This window comes from Lithobates pipiens, unplaced genomic scaffold, assembly GCF_037356315.1.
Source record: "Lithobates pipiens isolate NorthernLeopardFrog02 unplaced genomic scaffold, aLitPip1_a1.2 Scaffold_16, whole genome shotgun sequence".
In the NCBI taxonomy this organism is placed as follows: domain Eukaryota; kingdom Metazoa; phylum Chordata; class Amphibia; order Anura; family Ranidae; genus Lithobates; species Lithobates pipiens.
In genome coordinates, this window is record NW_027507748.1 from 626,336,953 (window position 1) to 626,356,341 (window position 19,389).

Sequence of the window (19,389 nt, forward strand, 5' to 3'; positions counted from 1 at the left end):
ATAAGACTCACTGACTGTGACTGACAGCAGTGGAAGTCAATGGCTCCTGCTGCTGCATCTCAGCCAATCAGGAGAGAGAGGCCTGGGAGAGCCTCGGGTCTCGTGCACATTGCTGGATCGAGATCGGGCTTAAGTAAGTATTAGAGGGGGCTGAGGGGAAGCCACACACTGAAGGTTTTTTACCTTCATGCACAAAATGCATAAAGGTAAAAAACCTTCAGCCTTTAAAACCACTTTAAGTTGCACATATTTGTGATCTCTAATCAGCATAATAGGAATATTACTTTTGAATAAATCTATCTAAAAGTATTATTTATGCAAAAAAAATTCTACATTAAGCTTCTTGGTTATCAGTGTCTATACTGCATATTTATTAAAATACCAACTGAAACTTTCATGTTCTAGAAAAGTGTGAAATTTATTTTGGTTTGGAAAGCAGTTCTAAAACTGCTGAGCGAAAGTGATACACAGCCGAATACAATATCTGACCTTGTCACAGAGGTTTTAATTAAGGTTGAATTGAAAGCCAGTAGTCCATTGAAATGATGATCTGGATTGAAATGAAAAGTTAGGCTAACTTAAAAAAAAAAAAAAAAACGTAAAGGGTAAGTTCACTTTAAAAAAAATAAAAATAAATGCACATTTTTTTTCCCCAGGTAAAAAAAATGAATTTATTATTTTTTGTTGCAGCAGCCTGTAAAGTATTGCACCAGCGATCAGCAGATCACTGATGCCATGCAGGAATACTGCATATCTGTCAGTGCATAGGCTTCCTCGCATGTGGAAGCCGATATAATCTGGCAGGAAGACTCAATGAACCATCACAGCGCTGTGGTAGTTCATTAAAAACTACAACAGCTGCAAAGACTGCTTGACCTTGTAGTTTTCTATTCACAGGAAACTGTAAATGAGTGGTGCGGCTGGGCAGGCAGAGCCCCGCTCGGCCATGTTTTTTTTTTTTTGTAAACTTGTGACAGCTAGTGGGTAGGGAGAAGATCCCCGCTACCCATCAGATCGGGGATTGGGGGGAAGCAGGGGCCGGTTCGTTCGTGACATGTTACACCCAGAATATGAAAGGTGACCTTATCCTTTAGACCCCTTTCACACTGCCAGCTTTTTCCAGGCATTACAGTGCTAAAAATAGCGCCTGTAAAAAGAGGCTCCATTCACTCCAGTGTGAAAGCCCGAGGGCTTTCACATTGGAGTGGTGCGCTGGCAGGGCTTCACAAAGAGTCCTGCCAGCAGCTTCTTTGGAGCGGTGAACTCACCGCTGCTCCCCATTGAAATCAATGGGGCAGTGCTGCAATACCGCCGACAAAACGCCACTCCGGCTGCATTTTGCGGGCAGATTTAACCCCTTTTCGACAGCTAGCGGGGGGTTAAAACCGGCCGCAAGCAGCCATATAGCACCACTAAAACGACAGTAAAGCGGCACTAAAATAGCGTTGCTTTACCGCCGATGCCCGGGGCAGCACAGTGTGAAAGCCGCCTTAATCCACCAACCTTTCACCAACCTTTAGGAGTTTGTTGGCCAATCTTAGTCTACCACTTCTCATGGATAGTGTTTTTATTTTTTAAATAATATATATGTGATCTTTAAAGAGCATCACATCCATTATAATTGCTTTTTGATGCCACCCCCTCACTTAGGGTATACATATGTGACACTCTTGAAAAATGCTCCCATGACCCTACTATAGACATATAGATTGACCCTGTATGTCCTTTTTAACACAACTAGCTTTTGATATTATGAAAGTCATTTAATTTAGCTCTATGATGTGGTCAGCTTCAACCATTTGTTTGTGGGTTTAAAATCTCGTTTCTGCATGTTTTGCAATACACTAGCTAATCTTTACTGTCATTTGTCTTTTTAAAGCATAACATTGTTGTTGCCAACCCACATAATGTGTGCTTATTAAAGGTCTGTCTGAACTATGTTGCCTCAGTGTGATACATCTGTGCTAATATGTTTTGTCCTTAGCCCTAAGCTTGAATGCTTGACTTACACAGGCCTCTGTGTTGGGCCTTTGCAATTAACATTGGCGATCATTATAACGAAATGACATTTTTTAATTTTCTTGTGACTTTGTTTTAAGACGGAATTGGAGAATATTGAAGTGACACAGGGTATGTCATCTGAGACGGCGGTGACGTTCCTCAGCCGTCTCATGGCCATGGTGGATGTCCTGGTTTTTGCCAGTTCCCTGAATTTCAGTGAGATTGAAGCAGAGAAGAACATGTCATCTGGTGGCTTAATGCGACAGTGCCTGAGGCTTGGTAAGTTCATGCTGTATAGTGCAGATGGTGTCTGGTAACCCTTGCCATGCAAAAGGAGAGTGAGCGGCCTCCTGCACGGTGTGCATGGCCTCCTTCTCTATTGTGGAAAGAGTTAAAGTTCCTTGCCTGTAGGAATACATTGCTATATTTCACTATGGGAAGGTTTTGACCTAGTTCTAGATCTGCCTTGATATTATATATTTATAAATCACCTACTGTGCAGGCTTATTATACAGAGCTGAACAATGTGATGAATTCAAGACTTGCAGTCTCCAGTAGAGTCTTCAGAGAGGTTTTATAAATGTATTCTATGAATTCTAAATGTATTTATTTTATAGAAAATCCATTCTTGGTACAGTCACAGCTTATCAAAACTTAGCATGAACTTGTCACAGTGAATTAACCTTTTCTGGATTGACAGAACATGTCAAAAAATAGGCATTTTTTAGAAGACTTCTGGCTAATTTTTAACTGCATTGCTGTATTCTTTTTTTTCACCGATCTCAAGTCAAATATTGAGGCATTTGGAAGATTGTTATTCTAAAAGTCTAAACGACATATTCATAATTACTAAACAGCCAGCCCACCCTGAACTGATTTTTCAGGTTTGGGCAAATGCCAACAGTTTGGATCTCAACATTTTTTTTTCTATTCCAGTGGCACCGTGCCTCGATGCCACATGGATAAAAGGTATTCCCAGCCCCAACCCCTGAAAAAGATAATTTTTTCATTTTTCTTATTTTAGGCCAAAGTGATGTAGCAAGCTCTATTTGCTGGGCTATCTCTGGTTCCTAAACAGAATTTGGAGGGGTGACACTGAAAAATGCCAAGAATGTTGTGGAGAGGTTAATGTAAAAAATTAATCTGCTGTTCAGTAATTCAGTTGGATTCATTTGCTAGGAAAAACATAGGTATTTGAGCTTCAGAGAGTTTGTTTTGGATTCAAGCCCAAATGCCCATAAAGCTACTCCATTCTAATCACCATTGCAGTTGATGTGGCTCTTATGGTCATATACACTAAATTGTCAGTATTGGGAAGCCTTCCTTTACACGCACATGAACTTTAATGGCATCCCAGTGTGTCTATGGGAGTGTTTGACCATTCATCCAGTGCATTTGTGAGGTCAGACACTGATGTTGGAGGAGAAGGCCTGACTTGCAGTCTCCACTCTAATTTATCCCAAAGGCGTTCTATCGGGTTGGGAGCATGGAATTGTCCAAAATGTCTTGGCATGCCGACGCGTTAAGTGTTTCCTTTACTGGAACTAAGGGACCAAGCCCAACCCCTGAAAAACAACCTCACACCCTAATCCCCCCCCCACCACCACCACCAAATGACTTGGACGAGTGCACAAAGCAAGGTTCATAAAGACATGGATTAAAAAAATTCGGGTGGTGCAACTTAAATGACCTGCCCTCAACCCAATAGAACACCTTTGGGATGACTGAGTGGAGACTGCAAATCAAGCCTTCTTGTCCAACATCAGTGCCTGAACTCACAAATGCACTTCTCAAAAAATGGTCAAACATTCCCATAGACCACAAAACAAAATTCTTTGGTCTGATGAAACAAAGATTGAACTCTTTGCCCTGAATGACAAGCATCATGTCTGGAGGAAACAAGGAACCACTCATCACCTGGCCAATACCATCCCTACAGTGAAGCATGGTGGTGGCAGCATCATGCTGTGGGGATGTTTTTCAGTGTCAGGAACTGCAGGGCTAGTCAGGATTGAGGGAAAGATGAATGCAGCAATGTGCAGAGACATCCTTGATGAAAACCTGCTCCAGAGAGCTCTGGACCTCAGACTGGGGTGAAGGTTTATCTTCCAACAAGACAAGGACCCTAAGTCAAGACTACAAAGGAGTGATTACAGGGCAACTCTGTGAATGTTGCAGCCTTATTCCAAAATTGATTATTCATTATTGTCCTCAAAATTTTACAAACCATACCCCATAATGACAATGTGAAAGAAGTTTGTTTAAAATCTCTGCAAATTTATTTAAAAGAAAAAAGTCACATGGATGTAAGTATCCACAGCCTTTGCCATGACACTCAAAATTGAGCTCAGGTGAATCCTGTTTCCACTGTTCATCATTGAGATGTTTCTACAACTTGATTTGAGTCCACCTGTGGTAAATTCAGTTGATTGGACATGATTTGGAAAGGCACAGACCAGTCTATATAAGGTCCCACAGTTAACAATGCATGTCAGAGCACAAACCAAACCATGAAGTCCAAGGAATTGTCTGTAGACCTCCAAGAGAGGATTGTATCGAGGCACAGATCTGGGGAAGGGTACAGAAACATTTTTGCAGCATTGAAGATCCCAATGAGAACAGTGGGCCACTATCATCCTTAAATGGAAGAAGTTTGGAACCACCAGGACTCCTTCTAGAGCGGGCCGCCCTGCCAGCATTTCTCTGGAGAAATGAGAACCTTCCAGAAGAGCAACCACTTCTGCAACACTCCAATCCGGCCTATATGGTAGAGTAGCCAGACAGAACAAAATTCTCTGGTCTGATGAAACAAAGATTGAACTCCTTGTCCTGAATGGCAAGCGTCATGTCTGGAGGAAACCAGGAACCGCTCATCACCTGGCCATTACCATCCCTACTGTGAAGCATGGTGGTGGGAGCATCATGCTGTGGGGATGCTTTCCAGTGTCAGGAACTGCAAGGCTAGTCATGATTGAGGGAAAGATGAATGCAGCAATGTACAGAGACATCCTTGATGAAAACCTGCTCTAGAGCCCTCTGGACCTCACACTGGGGCAAAGGTTTATCTTCCAACAAGACAAGGACCCTAAGCCAAGATAACAAAGGAGTGGCTACAGGACACTCTGTGAATGTCCTTGAGTTGCCCAGCCAGAGCCCAGACTTGAACCCATTTGAACATCTCTGGGGAGATCTAAAAATGGCTGTGTAATGACGCTCCCCATCCAACCTGGTTGAGCTTGAGAGGTCCTTCAAAGAAGAATGGGAAAAACTGCATAGGCTGTGTGAATAATTATGTACATGGAATTTTTTTATTTTATTTATTTTTTATAAATTTTTAAAGATTTCAAACAAACTTCTTTCACATTGTCATTATGGGGTATTGTTTGTAGAATTTTGAGAAAAATAATGAATTTAATCCATTTTGGAATAAGGCTGTAATGTAACAAAATGTGCAAAAAGTGAATACTTTCTGGGTGCACTGTATTTAAAACCACACGGTTTTTTTAAATTCTGATCGTTCCTAATTGACTAACTAGAAGTTCATTCCAAAGTAACGAGATGGTACATACTAATTTATATTTTAAGAAAAGTTGTTTCAGTTTTCGCATGTATTAGTTACTCTTTAGTCTCAGGTATTCTTTACTACCCTATTTTGAAAATAAAAAGGCATAGCAGCACAGTCATATCTCAAAGCGTCTTGGGTCAAGGGCCTATGGGTTTGGTATAATGATATGTTCCTTGAACACGTATCCATCTAACCTGCATTGTAGGTAAATGAATGTGCTGTGGCTGAGTACTATGTCTAAAAACAAACATGAACATACCCTGTAGAGTTTTTTTCATTTTATCAGATTCCATTATATAAACTTTTATTTCTCATAGTGTGTTGAAGATATGAGCTACATGCGAGTCGATTTTGATTAAACCTTTTTTAGTTTGCTGTGTAGCTGTACGAAATTGCCTGGAGTGTCGGCAAAGGCAGCGGGAGCGAGTAACCAAGCCTGCAAGCAGTGGAAAAATCCCAGATAATTTGCAGAATGTGCCAGCTTCCAGTACAGCCAAGGTAAGTTGAAACTATATGTAGTCTATAACAAAGCATGCTCCTAAAGCACGTAATATTTACCAGTAAGGTTTTCAGATGAGTAGCTGAATTCTCAAGACTGCTTGATGTAGTTATATAGGCATCCAACGGTTTTGACAGTTCTTGTAGGTAGGATTTGACACAATGGCAAACTTGTGTTCAGCTGTGCAAAGCAATACACAAAATTTACATTTAAATCAAGTAAAAGGTATAAATTGTAATCGCTTTTATAAATCATGTGTAAATATGAAGCAAAGTTATATGAAAAAAAGGAAAAAACATACACAACAAAATAAAAAAATCATATATTTTTTAACTTCTTTATTTAGGCCCCCATTCATACTTTGTAATTTGGTACTGCTGGCAGAATTTCTGCGATTCTACTTGTGATTCCAAATCGCGTGGCTATCACTGCAAAATGTGCGACGCATATTTGGATGCCATTATCCTTTAATGGCACCTCAAACATTATGTGAATCTGCCACAATTGTCACACATCAGGATCTTGTGGCAAACCATGGCTTTAAAAATCGCATGAAGCTCATTGCTTGAAAAGGAGCAGGAGCATCTTTTCGGGTGACAAACGCACATAGGGCAACCCATTCAAGTCAATAGGCTGACCCTATGCAACATGCAGAATCATGTGACAATTGCTCTTTGAAAATCACACAGCTGGCAATATGTGAAAGGGGCCTTAATGTTCAGCTGTGACTAATATGTGAGTCTTTAATAAATAAAGAATAATTATATAAATACATATATCTACCATAGCTTCCATTACTGTCTACAGAAGTATTCCTTAAAATGCTTGTTCAGCTTGGTTGCATATTTTGGTACTTTTAAAGGATAACTGCACTTAAAGTACTAAAGTACTTACTGGAGTTAAAAAAAAACCAAAAAAAAAAAAAAAACGACGATTTAGTGCTTTTGTGTACGCATAGGAATGTACATTTTACAGTGCAGTGGCTAAGTGGTTAGCACTTCTGCCTAGCAACAGTAGTACCATTGGTTCGAATCCCAACCACAGCACTACCTGCACAGAGTTTGCATGTTCTGCTGTGCTTGAGTGGGTTTCCTCTGTGCACTCCGCACTACAAAGACAAGCTGGGAGGTTAATTGGCTCCTGTCTAAATCAGCCCTAGTATGTGTATCAATGAATGTGGGTTAGGGACCTTAGATGGTAAGTTTCTTGAGGGCAGGGACTGATTTTATTTATTACAGGTACTTGTATAGCGCCATCAAATTTATGCAATGCTTTAACTATATATTGTACATTCACATACAATATATATTTAAAACGTTGCATAAATTGATAGTGCTAAATAAGTACCTGTAATAAAAATTAAAAAAAATACTGTTTTGGAGACCCCCATCTGTTCCTAATGTTCACTTAGATTAGAGGAAATGCAGTCTGTGATGTTCTTGCTGACGCATATTACAGACGCTGCCTCCCTGTATACTAACAGCATTCTAGGTAGGCAGTGTTTAGGAGATGGGAACACAATATCCAGATGCCACGGCCAGTAAACATTTTTCCGTAGCAAGCATTTTCTTATACTTACACTAAGGCTCCATTCACATTAGCATGTTTCCAAAGTCGCACAATTTCATGTGCGACTTCGGAGCGACTTTACATTCTCTAGACCAAAGTCTCATCAGAGTAGTACAGGCAACTTTTCAAAATTGATGCAAATTTTCTGAATGGGTGCCATTGCAAACAACAGTAAGGAAAAGGCACACATCCTTTAAATAAGGTTCTTGAAGTTTTGCAGCTAAGAATGAAAACACTTTTTTAGATCAAAGAAGCTTGTCATATACCCCAAATGATTCTGACTCTGGTCTCTCCCAGCTTCTGTAAATGTAGATCGTAGTAGCACAGGATTTCTTTAGTTTGTAGCACCAAGGGGTAAGAATTGGCAAGGAGACCTTTTTTTTTTTTTCATTCAATTTTATTTGGACAACTAAACAAAGAGTAACACATTCTTATAAATGTATGCAATGAACACATTGCATGATGATCATAAGAGAGAAGTTTATTGCACAGCAGATCTCACGTAATACTTTATACAACATGCGAGTGCTGGCCGCACAGTGGTGACAGACAGCCTCTCCTCTACCGGCAGTGTCCTCGGAGACAAAGATGTGTAGATCATGTAACATGGCTCAAGGCAAGACAGGAAATATATCTATCTGATCAGGACTTCTCTAGACTATCTGCAGAGCACTGGAGGAAGGTGTATTGTCAAAGGTTAAACAAACTGAATTAAGTTGGATGCTAGTGGGACTTATTGAATTTGTACTATAAAGCTTTAGACACTGGTAAAGGATGAAATAAATCTTAGAAAAACACTACTGGAGTGACCTGATTTTTTTAAAATCAGAAACATACTCTGAGCGATTAAAAGCCAAGCTGGGAAGAGGCAGACGGCCAATTATCATTGAGAAGCCATTATGTTACAATTCAGTCCCTTGCGAGTAAGAGAGTACGTTCCATTCCCTCAGATGGCTCTTATTGGCCTTGTGCAAACTGAACAATACCTTCTAAATAAATACCATTAAATGAAATGTTCCTAATCCCGTCCTCACCTGCCCTTGGAAGATGTGTTATACAGAAAAAGTGTGGGCGTTAATAGAGCTAGCGCAGCCTAAGCATAGGGCAACACGTAATCAAATCTTCGTCTCTGAACGATTTACAGTACCTACTTGTCCACTTCTTTAGCAGCACTCTGAATATGGAAAAAAAATTTAAATTGAACATTAAAAACAAATATATTTAAAGGAAAACATTTAGTTTAATATTTAAATGTTTGCCCACTAAAGAAGGTGTTATAAAAGTGGACATTTGCTTGTTTAAAGGCCACCCGCTAATCTGACTGATTGCCATACCAAGTATTTTAAGCTGATAAAGGAGTATGCAGAAACCAACTGTTACAAAGGAATGAAACTGCCACTCTGATAGTCCTTATGTATCAGCCATGTAACCAAATACGGAGGCACTGGTGGCATGACATCACTCCTCTGTAGTCCTTTGAAGGAACTGTACCTTGAAATTAACCCCTCACATTTTTAAGTATGATAAATTGCCACAACAGCTGTAAGGTGTAAATACCATATTTGCTTTAAATATAGCTATCCAGCTGCTGAGCCTGGCTGTGTGCATTATGCAAAATTTGACTTGCAAAGAATTTAGAGCTCTGCCGATGTGTCCCCTCATACATTCCTCTGTGCTTGTCCCTCAGAACCATACATCTTCCAAACTGGAATACAGCCTATTGCACGTACCTAGGTTTGGAGGCACCTATCGCATAGAAAAGGACACTTTTTTACTTCCCTACCATTCATTTATGGAACACAGGAAGTCTTTAACCTTCTGGTTATAGTGCTGCCTACAGGAGGATTGAATACTAGTTCAAAGTAAAACTGTAGGCCAGCCCAGGATAACACCTCTTCCTACAGCATGTCTAGCTTCTTTTACAAGTGTCCTAGAAGGACGAATGTCTTTATTTTCAGCTCTGCTGTGTTAAAACCCAATCAGTTTATTTTGCTAGCACATTTTTACTGTTCTTTTTTTTTTTCCCCCTCAAACAAGGCTCTTCTATAAATCACTGCTGGTGTTTTCCTCTCCAATCGTAGGTATCTAGTGCAGTGGCCTTCAGACTGGCTTTTGTCATACTATTTCTAGATCCCCTGGACTGGAAGTTGTGGGGTTAGCCTAGAAGTGGGTTCCACATGGGGAAAAAGAGTTTTTGCTGTAGAGCACTTTCCACGTCCATAGTCACAGGCATTGCCTCGGTGCTAGCCCTGTCTCTGAAGACTCAATGAGTAAGCTAGTCGGGCAGCTACCTAATTTACATGTTTACATGCTGTTGGGTACATATTCCTAGTTCCCACTGATTTTGCCTGCAGAATGTGTTAATACTGTGGAATTAGGCACTGACCTCATTTGCTAGGAGGAGTATTGTTTTTTTCCACTGTACAGTGTTGAAGTATCTCCCTGTGGCCCCTGCTTCTTGCAAAGAGCCATATAGAACTTTGATCTGTTTCTGCTGGCCCGTACATGACTAAACAACTTACCTATAATGAATCACGGTCTACTGCTTTTACTTCCAAATTAAAGGAGACTTTGTTGGCACTTATCGATGCCTTAGTGCTTTGAAGTCTGAGGATCAGCCTGTTTGTTCTACCAGTGCTGTTTTAAATATCTTAAAGCCGCAAAGACTCTCCTTTTGTACTCATTCTCCAATGATTTCCCTATGGAAATTGGAAGCATTCTGATAATTTGTGCTGATTAGTTCTGTATCCATTTTTGGGGGATTTAGTGCAGAAGTGGATCTGGCTTTCTCTAGCCTTAACAAGGGGCGTACTATTCCAGTAGAGCATGTGGATGTGTTTAAGGACCCAAATAAGTGGCTTGTTCTTGCTGGCAGGTCCTGTCCTTTACTTGGTCATAGCTGTAGCTTTACTTTGTCAAACCATGGTTGACTGCTCAAAATTCCTGAAAGAGATCTGACCACTGCTATAACTGTTTACTGGAAGCCTATCATCTCATTTCCCATATGTCTCATGTCGGTTAACATGCAATAGGTCATCTTGGCTAAAGTTCTGAACTGCATAAACCCTCGTCTGTAGAAGAAAAAAAAAGTCTTGGGCTCCACATAGCCTTCAAGAGTCAGTATCTCTTCAGACCAGCTCTTGGTCTCCCTGTATGCTGCATATTCCTAATCAACAAAACCCCAAGGGGCAGTGTCTCATAGTCCATCCAAAAAGTGTTGCACTTAGTCTACCAGATTATTCCACAAGCCTTTCTTTATATGAAGCTGTACAGCCACTATCTAGAGCAGCAGGAAATTGTTTACCTTTGTGGATGATTGGGCAGCTTGCACCTCCTATACTTTGATGCCTGGTGGTATTCCAGAGCTATAAACTGGAGTTTCAAGCCTTCCCCCAATTCAGTTTCTCACTTCCAACTTTCTTATGTCACCACATGGATAAGCAGATCTCTATCCAGTACGCTTAGGTTTTCTGTCCCAAGAATGCCATTGCAGTTTCCACTGTTTCTATAACAGAAGAGTTTTTTCGAGGTTTTACTCTAGCCTGTTCACTGTTCCCAAAAGGGGAATTAGCCCCATCTTGGATCTCAAGGCTCTGGATGTCTTAATTCATGTCCAGGATTCTGAGCAAAAGCCACCAAATTAGTCCTTCTCTTCACTGGTGAGACTTTCTGCCCTCTGTGGACATTAAAGATGCTTATTTACATGTCTCTATTTTCTAGCACATCCACAAGTCTTACACTTTTCTGTGGAGCCCCTACACTACTTGTGGCCTTTCCTTCAGCCTCTTGTCTGCACTTCAGGTATTTACTCTGGTGCTGGCTCCAATATTTTTCCTGCTGCACTTTTGTGGCACCCCTCTTGTTGAGTCAACAGTCAGCGAGGGTTCCTTTAGACAACATATCTTTGACTGTCCAGCTATTAGAGTGATTTGGGTGCATCCTGAACCTTCAGAAACCATTTGCTGGAACCACTGAAGCTAGAATGTTCTTTCCACAGGATAAACTGAAGCCTCTCTGTTTTGACTTCTCCAGTCCAGAAACCATCTAATTTTGTGATTTTGCTTTAGTGTCCTCAGTCTGATGGCAGCCTGATTCAAAGAAGTTTCCTTTGTCCAGTTTCACTCCAGATGTCTGCGATGCAACATTCTTTTGTTGTGAGACAAGTCTATCCACTCTTTGGTCAGACTGAGTCAGTTAATGCCGTGGACCAGCTTGTATTTGGTTTGGTAAACTATATTCATTAGGGGGATTAAGTCGATATATACAGATCAATGTGGGTACCTGTAAGGGTAATTGATACCTAACGCACTGATTTGAATTACTATTACGAAAATAGGGATATGTCACCTATACAGCTTGTATCCTAAGTTATTTTGGTAATTCTGGGTGGCTTAGACCTTCATTCAAGCTTATTGTCTCAAAACAGGGTATCATTCTTTCCTGTCAAGATACTCTCTACTAGAATTATGAGTGTTTCTTTGTCTTTTCCAATTCCTCAGATTTGCAAGGCTGAGCTTTTGTTCGCATGTTCTCAAAGTTCTACCAGGTGGATGTTGCTGCCTCATCTGATGCCAGCTTCAGGCATTAAGGTCCTTCAGGCAGTCCTTTAATGTGCAGGTAGTCCCCTGTTCTTTGATGGTTTTCTCGGACCTGTAAATGATTGTGCGTAGAGTTGCACATCCCCTCAGTTCAACTGCTTTGAGATTTCCCTAATGTTAAAGAGATCCTATGTTCCACAGTGGACAAGAAAGAAAATAGTATTTTTGTACTCACTGTAATATCCCTTTCTTGGAGTCCATTGGGTGACACAGGTCCCTCTCCTCTGTGTTTATGATCATACTTTCAGTATTGTTTTACTACAAACTGAGGAGTGCAGATACTAGGAGGTAGTATTCTGGGTCTGGTCTACAATTTTTTTTTGTTTGCCACTGTCCAATCCTCCTGTAGGTAGTGGTATAACTCGAAGGTTGAATTCTTGTGTCCATCAGTGGACTCCAAGAAAAGGATTTTGCGAGTACAAAAATCCTATTTTATTGCTTAGCGTGTCTCCTTTACTTCCTGTTCCTGGTAATGAAAATTCTCTAATGAGGGCAGAGACAGGTATAACAAACTGAAATTCTAACATTTCTCGCTCCATGTTGTGGCTGGAGCTGGTTTTTACATTTAACCTTTGCTAAACATGAATATTTCTGTTGTTGAGCTCTAATATTTTAGTATGTTTAAGATGGTATGAGAAAAGTAGCAATGTACTTCATACGCATAATTACGGTATATATCACTGACATTGGCAATTTACCATTGTTCATTAAATGACCTTTCCAAATTCCTAGTCAGAATTTGTCCTCAATGGTTTTAATACATTTGCTGAACAGTGTGACCATATGTGAGCTTTGTTTTGAAAATTACTATATAAATACATTATATTTATGTGCTTATAGAGCCCTGTGGACAATGTTTCTGGTAACCTTTCACCAATCAAGGATCCTGATCGGCTACTCCAAGATGTTGATATTAATCGCCTCAGAGCAGTAGTATTCCGTGATGTGGTAAGTGTGCTTATTTATTCTGTAGTACTATACTGACATTTGATGCTGTACTGATGCTATTGGGTTATTGAGTTAAATGGCTGACCCCAGAAGAGAAGCATTATTGTATCTAATATAACAGTGTAGTTTGGGTAAGTCATTTAAAGGAACAAATCCCCCCAAGGCCCATGGTTTGTTATATAAGGAAATGATTCTGGATGGCTGCGCTTCCAAAAATCTTTTTATTGAAGCTTCATTTGACAAGTGGTTGACAGATGGAGCAGGGGACAAAAAGGTAGACGTGTTTTGCGCAAATGTTAGCGCTTAGTCATTACCTCTTACATTTGCGCGAAACGCGTATACCTTTTTATCCCCTGCTCCATCTGTCAACCACTTGTCATATAAAGCTTCAATAAAAGGATTTTTGGAAGTGCAGTCATCCAGAATCATTTCCTTATGTTAAACAGAATGCGAGTTGGGGTAGCAGCTGACTAGTGTGTGTGTGGGGATTAACCAAAGACTCACTCACCTGGAGCAGCTTTTCTGGTCTCATTGTTTGTTAGCTTTGGTTTTTGAGAGCTTTGCATCTCAACTTCTGGACTGAAAGCAAATGTGTTTTTCTATTTGAACCCTCATGTCCCTGACCTAAAACTGGTCTGTTATGCCCCCCTACATACACAAGCAATTTTTAACCAGCTTTTACTTGCAAAAATCAATGATCAATGTACCCTTCTGACAAGAATTTCCATCAAAACCATAACTCAAACAGAAATGTCAGTAACAGTTCCAAATTTTGATCAGACTTCCCTAGGCAGACTTGATTGAAGATGCCCTTTTCTACAAGCTGTGCTGCTTGTGTCATGTTTGTATTATAGATTATATAAATTTTACTGTTAGATTATTGGAGGCAGCATCTAGTTAGCATTTTACGCTGAGCTTTTTCTCAGTCCTGTGGACCAAAAAACAAAAGCAAAAAAAGGTTTTCAGAGGCTGTCGCTTTCTAAAGAAAATATTCAAAGCTTTGTTTCTGCAACAGAAGACACTGAATCTCTGGTGGCTGAATGTCCGAACTCTGCTGTCGTCCAACAATTTAGCCTCCAGCAAAGTCATTAGCTTTTAATATTGCGTACCCTGTTGTGCACTGTGGTTCCTTCTGCGGGTCCCTATGCAACTACAGAACTCAAGAGTGATGAAGGGCAGGTAGGTTGAGCAGACGCAATAAAAGTGTTTGACATTTACAGAAGTATTGAATGCTGAAAACTTCTGCTGGACAACAGCATATAAACCTGCAGCCTAATAAAGAGTTATAATATTCTTTCAGTAGCCAAGAATTTCAGTTTTTATTTTTTTTAAACTGACAGCCTCACTTTCATGTTCCCTGAACTATAACTAAACATTTGACTCCTTTTATTATCCTCTGGAGCCTTTCAATCCTAAGATTTTCTTGCTGAATTTAGCCATCAATGTCCAGAGGTGGACAGAAGAGGGGAAAAAAGGAAAGGTAGTCCTTATTTTAGTCTTGGTTTGGTGCTGCCCCCCCCCCCCCCCGTCCTAATGCTCAATGCACTAGCGTGCAAGTGCTACAATTGCAGATAGAGCACTGGTTGGCTGGTGATTGATTAGTGGCTTTGACCCATTTACCTGTTATTGCAATTAGAATTTGCCCAAAAATAGTAAAAATTGCAACATTACTATAAACCTAATTTTAACAATTAACCCTATGCACTGCTTTAAAGTGGTTGAAAAGGCTCAAGGTTTGTGTTTTTTTGCATGAAGGTAAAAAACCTTCTGTGTGCAGCAGCCCCCAGCTCCCCCAAATACCTGACTCCCATCTCGATCCAGCAACGTGCACGAGAAGTGGCTCTCCTGGGTCTCTTCCTTCTTATTGGCTGAGATAGCTGCAGGAGCCATTGGCTCCCAATACCGGCAATCACAGCCAGTGAGGAAAAAGCAGGGCCTAGCTGTGCTTAGTGTGTAAATGGATACACAGAGCAGTGACTCGGGAGCAAGCACTTGGGGCACTTGGCAGGAGGAAGGGGCCAGGAGTGCCTGTGGGGGACCTGAGAAGAGGAAGATTGGGGCTGCTCTGTGCAAAACCACTGCACAGAGCAGGTAAGTATGAAATCTTTGTTATTAAAAAAAAAAAAAAACATAACACTTAAAGTGGAAGTAAACTCCCTTGGCAGATTTTTACCTATAGGTAAGCCTATAGGTATAGTAAATATCTCCTAAATGTGCACTGTTTAGGACATATTTACTTGTGAAGCAGACGGTGACGTCCCCAGGTATGCTGTTACTTCAGAGCCCTGTGCCTTGAACAGCGACTCCCGCATGCATGCTCATGAGTGACATCATAGCACCTCCTCCATTCAAAGAACCACAGCCCGTGAACCCGGAAGGAAAACCAGGTGAACATGGAAGCTCTGTCAGGCTTAATTTTAAGGAAAGTTACGCATAATGTGCTAGTATGCGAAACATACTAGCACGTTATAACATTGCCTTGCAGGAGTTCATTTATTTTTTATTTTTTTGTAACAAGTTTTCTAACTTTACCCATCAGCATTTAACTTAACCCTAACATTTAACCCTTATCAACACTTTTAATCCTATTTTGAAATAAAAGTACTAATTTCAATATCATGTTCTTGAATAAAAGGTATCATTTTAATATACTATGTTTTTTTATGATATGATTCTATGTAGCACCTGAGAAGTCCCAGTGCTGCTTTTCTAGGATGGTGGTACATATTGACTTATTTAAGCCAGCCTCCGCTAATGTTGCTTAAAATCTATCATTGGTAAGACCTTGACTCTACCTATCCTGACAGGCTTACAGGCCCACATGTGGCTATCCATAGCTATTCCTTTGTGAGGATGCACTAAAAAAAAGCACAGATGTTGTGTGCGCTCAGCTATTTATTTCTGTAATGCTGATTTGTTAGATCTAAATCCTGTTATTTTTCATCCTTTTTATATAAAAAAACTTTTTTAACATAGCCTAGGAGACTGTGTATTTGCATTTCTACTTGTGGCCAGTAGACTGCGCTGTAGAACTATATTATGGGTTTCTAGAACTATAGTCCATTATCCCTTGGAAACATCGAGCTGCCTATTTAATTTGCTCTTAATACAAGTACACTATTCCTGTAGTGTATTAAACAGATGCCTATTGACTTCCCATTTTTTTTCTGAGCAAGGAGTAAATTATTTTAGTCTAATAAAGTAGATCTCCAGGCGGATATAAAAAAAATATTTTAGTCCCCCTATGGTTATAAAATGTATTTTTTAAATTAATCTGTGAAAAAAAAATCTAATTTGGTAACATGCATAAAGTGCAGGTACTTACACATACCTTTTGGAGTCCTCACCATTACCCTCAAATTCTACTACTAATATTTGTTGGAAATTTCTCCAGAAATTAGCTCCCAAGGCCATGTAACATGTTTTCAGGCCTTGGGAGCTGGGTTACAGGGCGTTGACATGGAACTATGGGCAAAATGCAAAATTACATATACATTACAGTCTATCACAAGTATTAACAGCAGTTTTTGTTTGACTGAGTTCCCCTAAAACATACTTTTATTACCTGCCCACCCTGCCAGTAGATGTTTTTTCATATTCCTTTAACAGGGTGACAGCTGTTCATTCTGCAGTGAAATTGTTCTGCGGCATTGTGGACGGGGCGCTTTTTAATGGCAATTAAAGTGGAACTAAAGTGAAACAATGAAAAAACTGAGCAGGCAGGTTTTAGATTGCAGAATTGACATGCAACTGTCACTTTTGCTGGGTAAAAGGCTAACTAAATAGAATCATTACAAGTAATAAAGTGTACCTAACCCAAGAACAAAGATTTAGTACATTGCAGCTTACCAGTCCTTAGATTTGCTGGCTGCATTCGTTTTTATTTTCCAGGCTTTTCCTTTATTTTCTCCTGCCAGGAACACAGTTGCAGCCCTAGGGTGACAACATTGTATGATAAATAACATAGATCACCTATATGCATTTCAATTATGTACAAAGCTTTTACTTGGCTGAATTTAACCATATAGTGCAGCTTGTTTAACTTCTCTCTGCTCCATAAAAAAAAAAAAAAAATTGCACTCAGTATCGCACAAAGATAATCTTTTAAATTTCAGATAATACTATTCGGCAGGGTTTAAATTAATGACAAATGTTTTTTATATGTGCCTATCGATATGCATAAAAACTATTTCAGTTATACATAATGTATAAAGATGCAATTTGCCTAAACTCAAAGTTTAGTTGGGTTTGTTTGTTTATCAGCAGAAGGGAATATATAGGGAGCATGAATTGAATTAGAAGTTGAAAATCTTTAGTCCACTGCCCCACGTAACCCTGCAGTGTTAATCCCACAATGAAAAGTAATATGTGAATGGAGGAGGCAGAGCTGTGATTAGTCTGGCATTCATTCATAGAACTCTTTTCATTGCTTGAAGCTATAGTACAGCTTCTGTGAATTGTGAAATGGGCTTTAGGCGATAACGAGCTAGCAAAGCTTTTATTAACGTGTAGAGAATTTGGAGTACTTTACTTACAATGATCCTGTGCCCAGGTTTTAACCAACATACAGTATATACATATTCTGAATAAGCTGTAGAAGCACTTTAAAGCAAACCCTCACCTCTATAGGCATTGTGGAGAAATAAGTTCACGGCAAGCACTGAAATCTTAGGGTATTTTCTGATCTTCTATTGCACCAGAGCCTTTGCAAGGTGCCTGCTCTCCATTGTAAATACACTGCAGGTATTTCTAAGCTGATATAAACCAGCTGAAACCCAACTTCAGAATCTGTGTTGTGATCTTTGAGAATCAATTACTTTGCAGCACCACCAGCTAGAGAGGTCAGAGATGGCTTGTTTGAAAAGCTTGTTAGGAAAATAATGTAATTTGTGTAATCTGGGACCAAATGCAAGGTAAACTGTTTTGTGCTTTGGGTAAAATGTTAATGGTCTAAACTAATCACAGCAGTCATTGGGTTGGATGCATTCATGAATCTTGTTCGCTTCCTTCATTGAGTCTCTAGCTGGTTTAGTTATAATCAGGCCGCATCATGCACAGTCCATGTATGTAAATACATACTGATCCATATGTAGAACTTAAGGCTTGTCAAAGCCATTCCTCATATATTTCTCATAGTGTATTATTGACAGATATTTTAAAGATTGGTGTGTTGGTAAAAAGTCTTCTCTTTCTTTTGGTATCCTGCACCATCCTTACACTTGGGTCTCTTTTAAAGGGAACCTGTTCTTTGGTAATGAGCACATTAGTCTGAAAGAGTTGGGTAGGAAAGCTATACAGTGTACATTGGGTATTTTAGAAGTGGTGTTTATGGCTTATTCTAGTGGCTTTTATCTAAGATGTTGTATTTTTAGCACATGGCACGTGATGCTTGGTTTGTGGTGTGAAAACTCATCCTGATAGTCCCAGAAGACAGGCACAGAGAAATGGATGGGAAATGAAGTCCTTTGAAATGAGTGGCCTTGTTTCTTTTTTTGTTTTCTGTCTTTCAAGTTTATCATTGCGTCACTAGAGATTTAATTGTTTTATAACCTAACTTCTATGATATGCCATGGTAGCATCCCTATATAGTACATAGACCTGGAACTGAGGCTTCATAATATACACATGACCAAATGTAAAGCTATTTCAAGTATATTTTACTTCTCAACAAATCGTATTTTCATTTTGTTTTTAGCTCTGGGGCTATCTTGGTGCAAATTACAGTATGTTCACATGCAAGGCAATGCACAATAAGCTCACCTGGATTGCCCTGGTGTAAATGGGTACTAATAGTATACTAATATTAATTGCATATAAGGGTTTGTTGACAGAACCTTTTTTTTTTTTTTTTTTTTCAGGATGACAGCAAACAAGCCCAGTTCCTTGCGCTGGCTGTAGTTTACTTTATATCTGTATTAATGGTGTCTAAATACCGTGATATACTGGAACCTCAGCGAGAGACCGCGCGCTCTGCCAACCAGTCCGCTCGTAACATCAGGCAAGAAATTAACTCGCCAACGAGTACAGGTATGCTTTTTACAGTGGTTGCCTATTTCATGATTACCTATGGGTTTATAAAGTAAATGTCAACTTCCACCGCTACAAGTACAGCCAAGCACTACAGGAGACAGCAAGTATAGAGAATATATAGTGCTAGGGAATGTTTTAACCTAATTCAATCGCTAAGGAATAGACATTTCTAGAAATGA

The 19,389-nt window shown here is 39.8% G+C and overlaps 1 protein-coding gene and 1 long non-coding RNA gene across 10 annotated transcripts in view; one reads left to right on the forward strand and one right to left on the reverse strand.

The window, feature by feature from the left end:
- The window catches only part of NBEA (neurobeachin), a 901,556-nt gene that overhangs the window by 431,997 nt on the left and 450,170 nt on the right, over nt 1-19,389 (forward strand). For 8 of the 9 annotated variants that reach the window (XM_077484128.1, XM_077484132.1, XM_077484134.1 and 5 more), the window contains 4 exons: nt 2,100-2,280; nt 5,937-6,064; nt 13,073-13,180; nt 19,039-19,207. In XM_077484128.1, coding sequence (XP_077340254.1) covers nt 2,100-2,280; nt 5,937-6,064; nt 13,073-13,180; nt 19,039-19,207 — 586 coding nt within the window. The remainder of the gene's footprint in view (nt 1-2,099; nt 2,281-5,936; nt 6,065-13,072; nt 13,181-19,038; nt 19,208-19,389) is intronic. The other variant, XM_077484129.1, reaches the window with a different exon arrangement.
- The window catches only part of LOC143983955 (uncharacterized), a 102,366-nt gene that overhangs the window by 3,965 nt on the left and 79,012 nt on the right, over nt 1-19,389 (reverse strand). The window contains exons 3-5 of the long non-coding RNA XR_013274694.1: nt 17,030-17,113; nt 8,669-8,808; nt 6,125-6,245 (exon numbers count right to left, since the gene is read on the reverse strand). This is a non-coding gene — a long non-coding RNA (uncharacterized LOC143983955). The remainder of the gene's footprint in view (nt 1-6,124; nt 6,246-8,668; nt 8,809-17,029; nt 17,114-19,389) is intronic.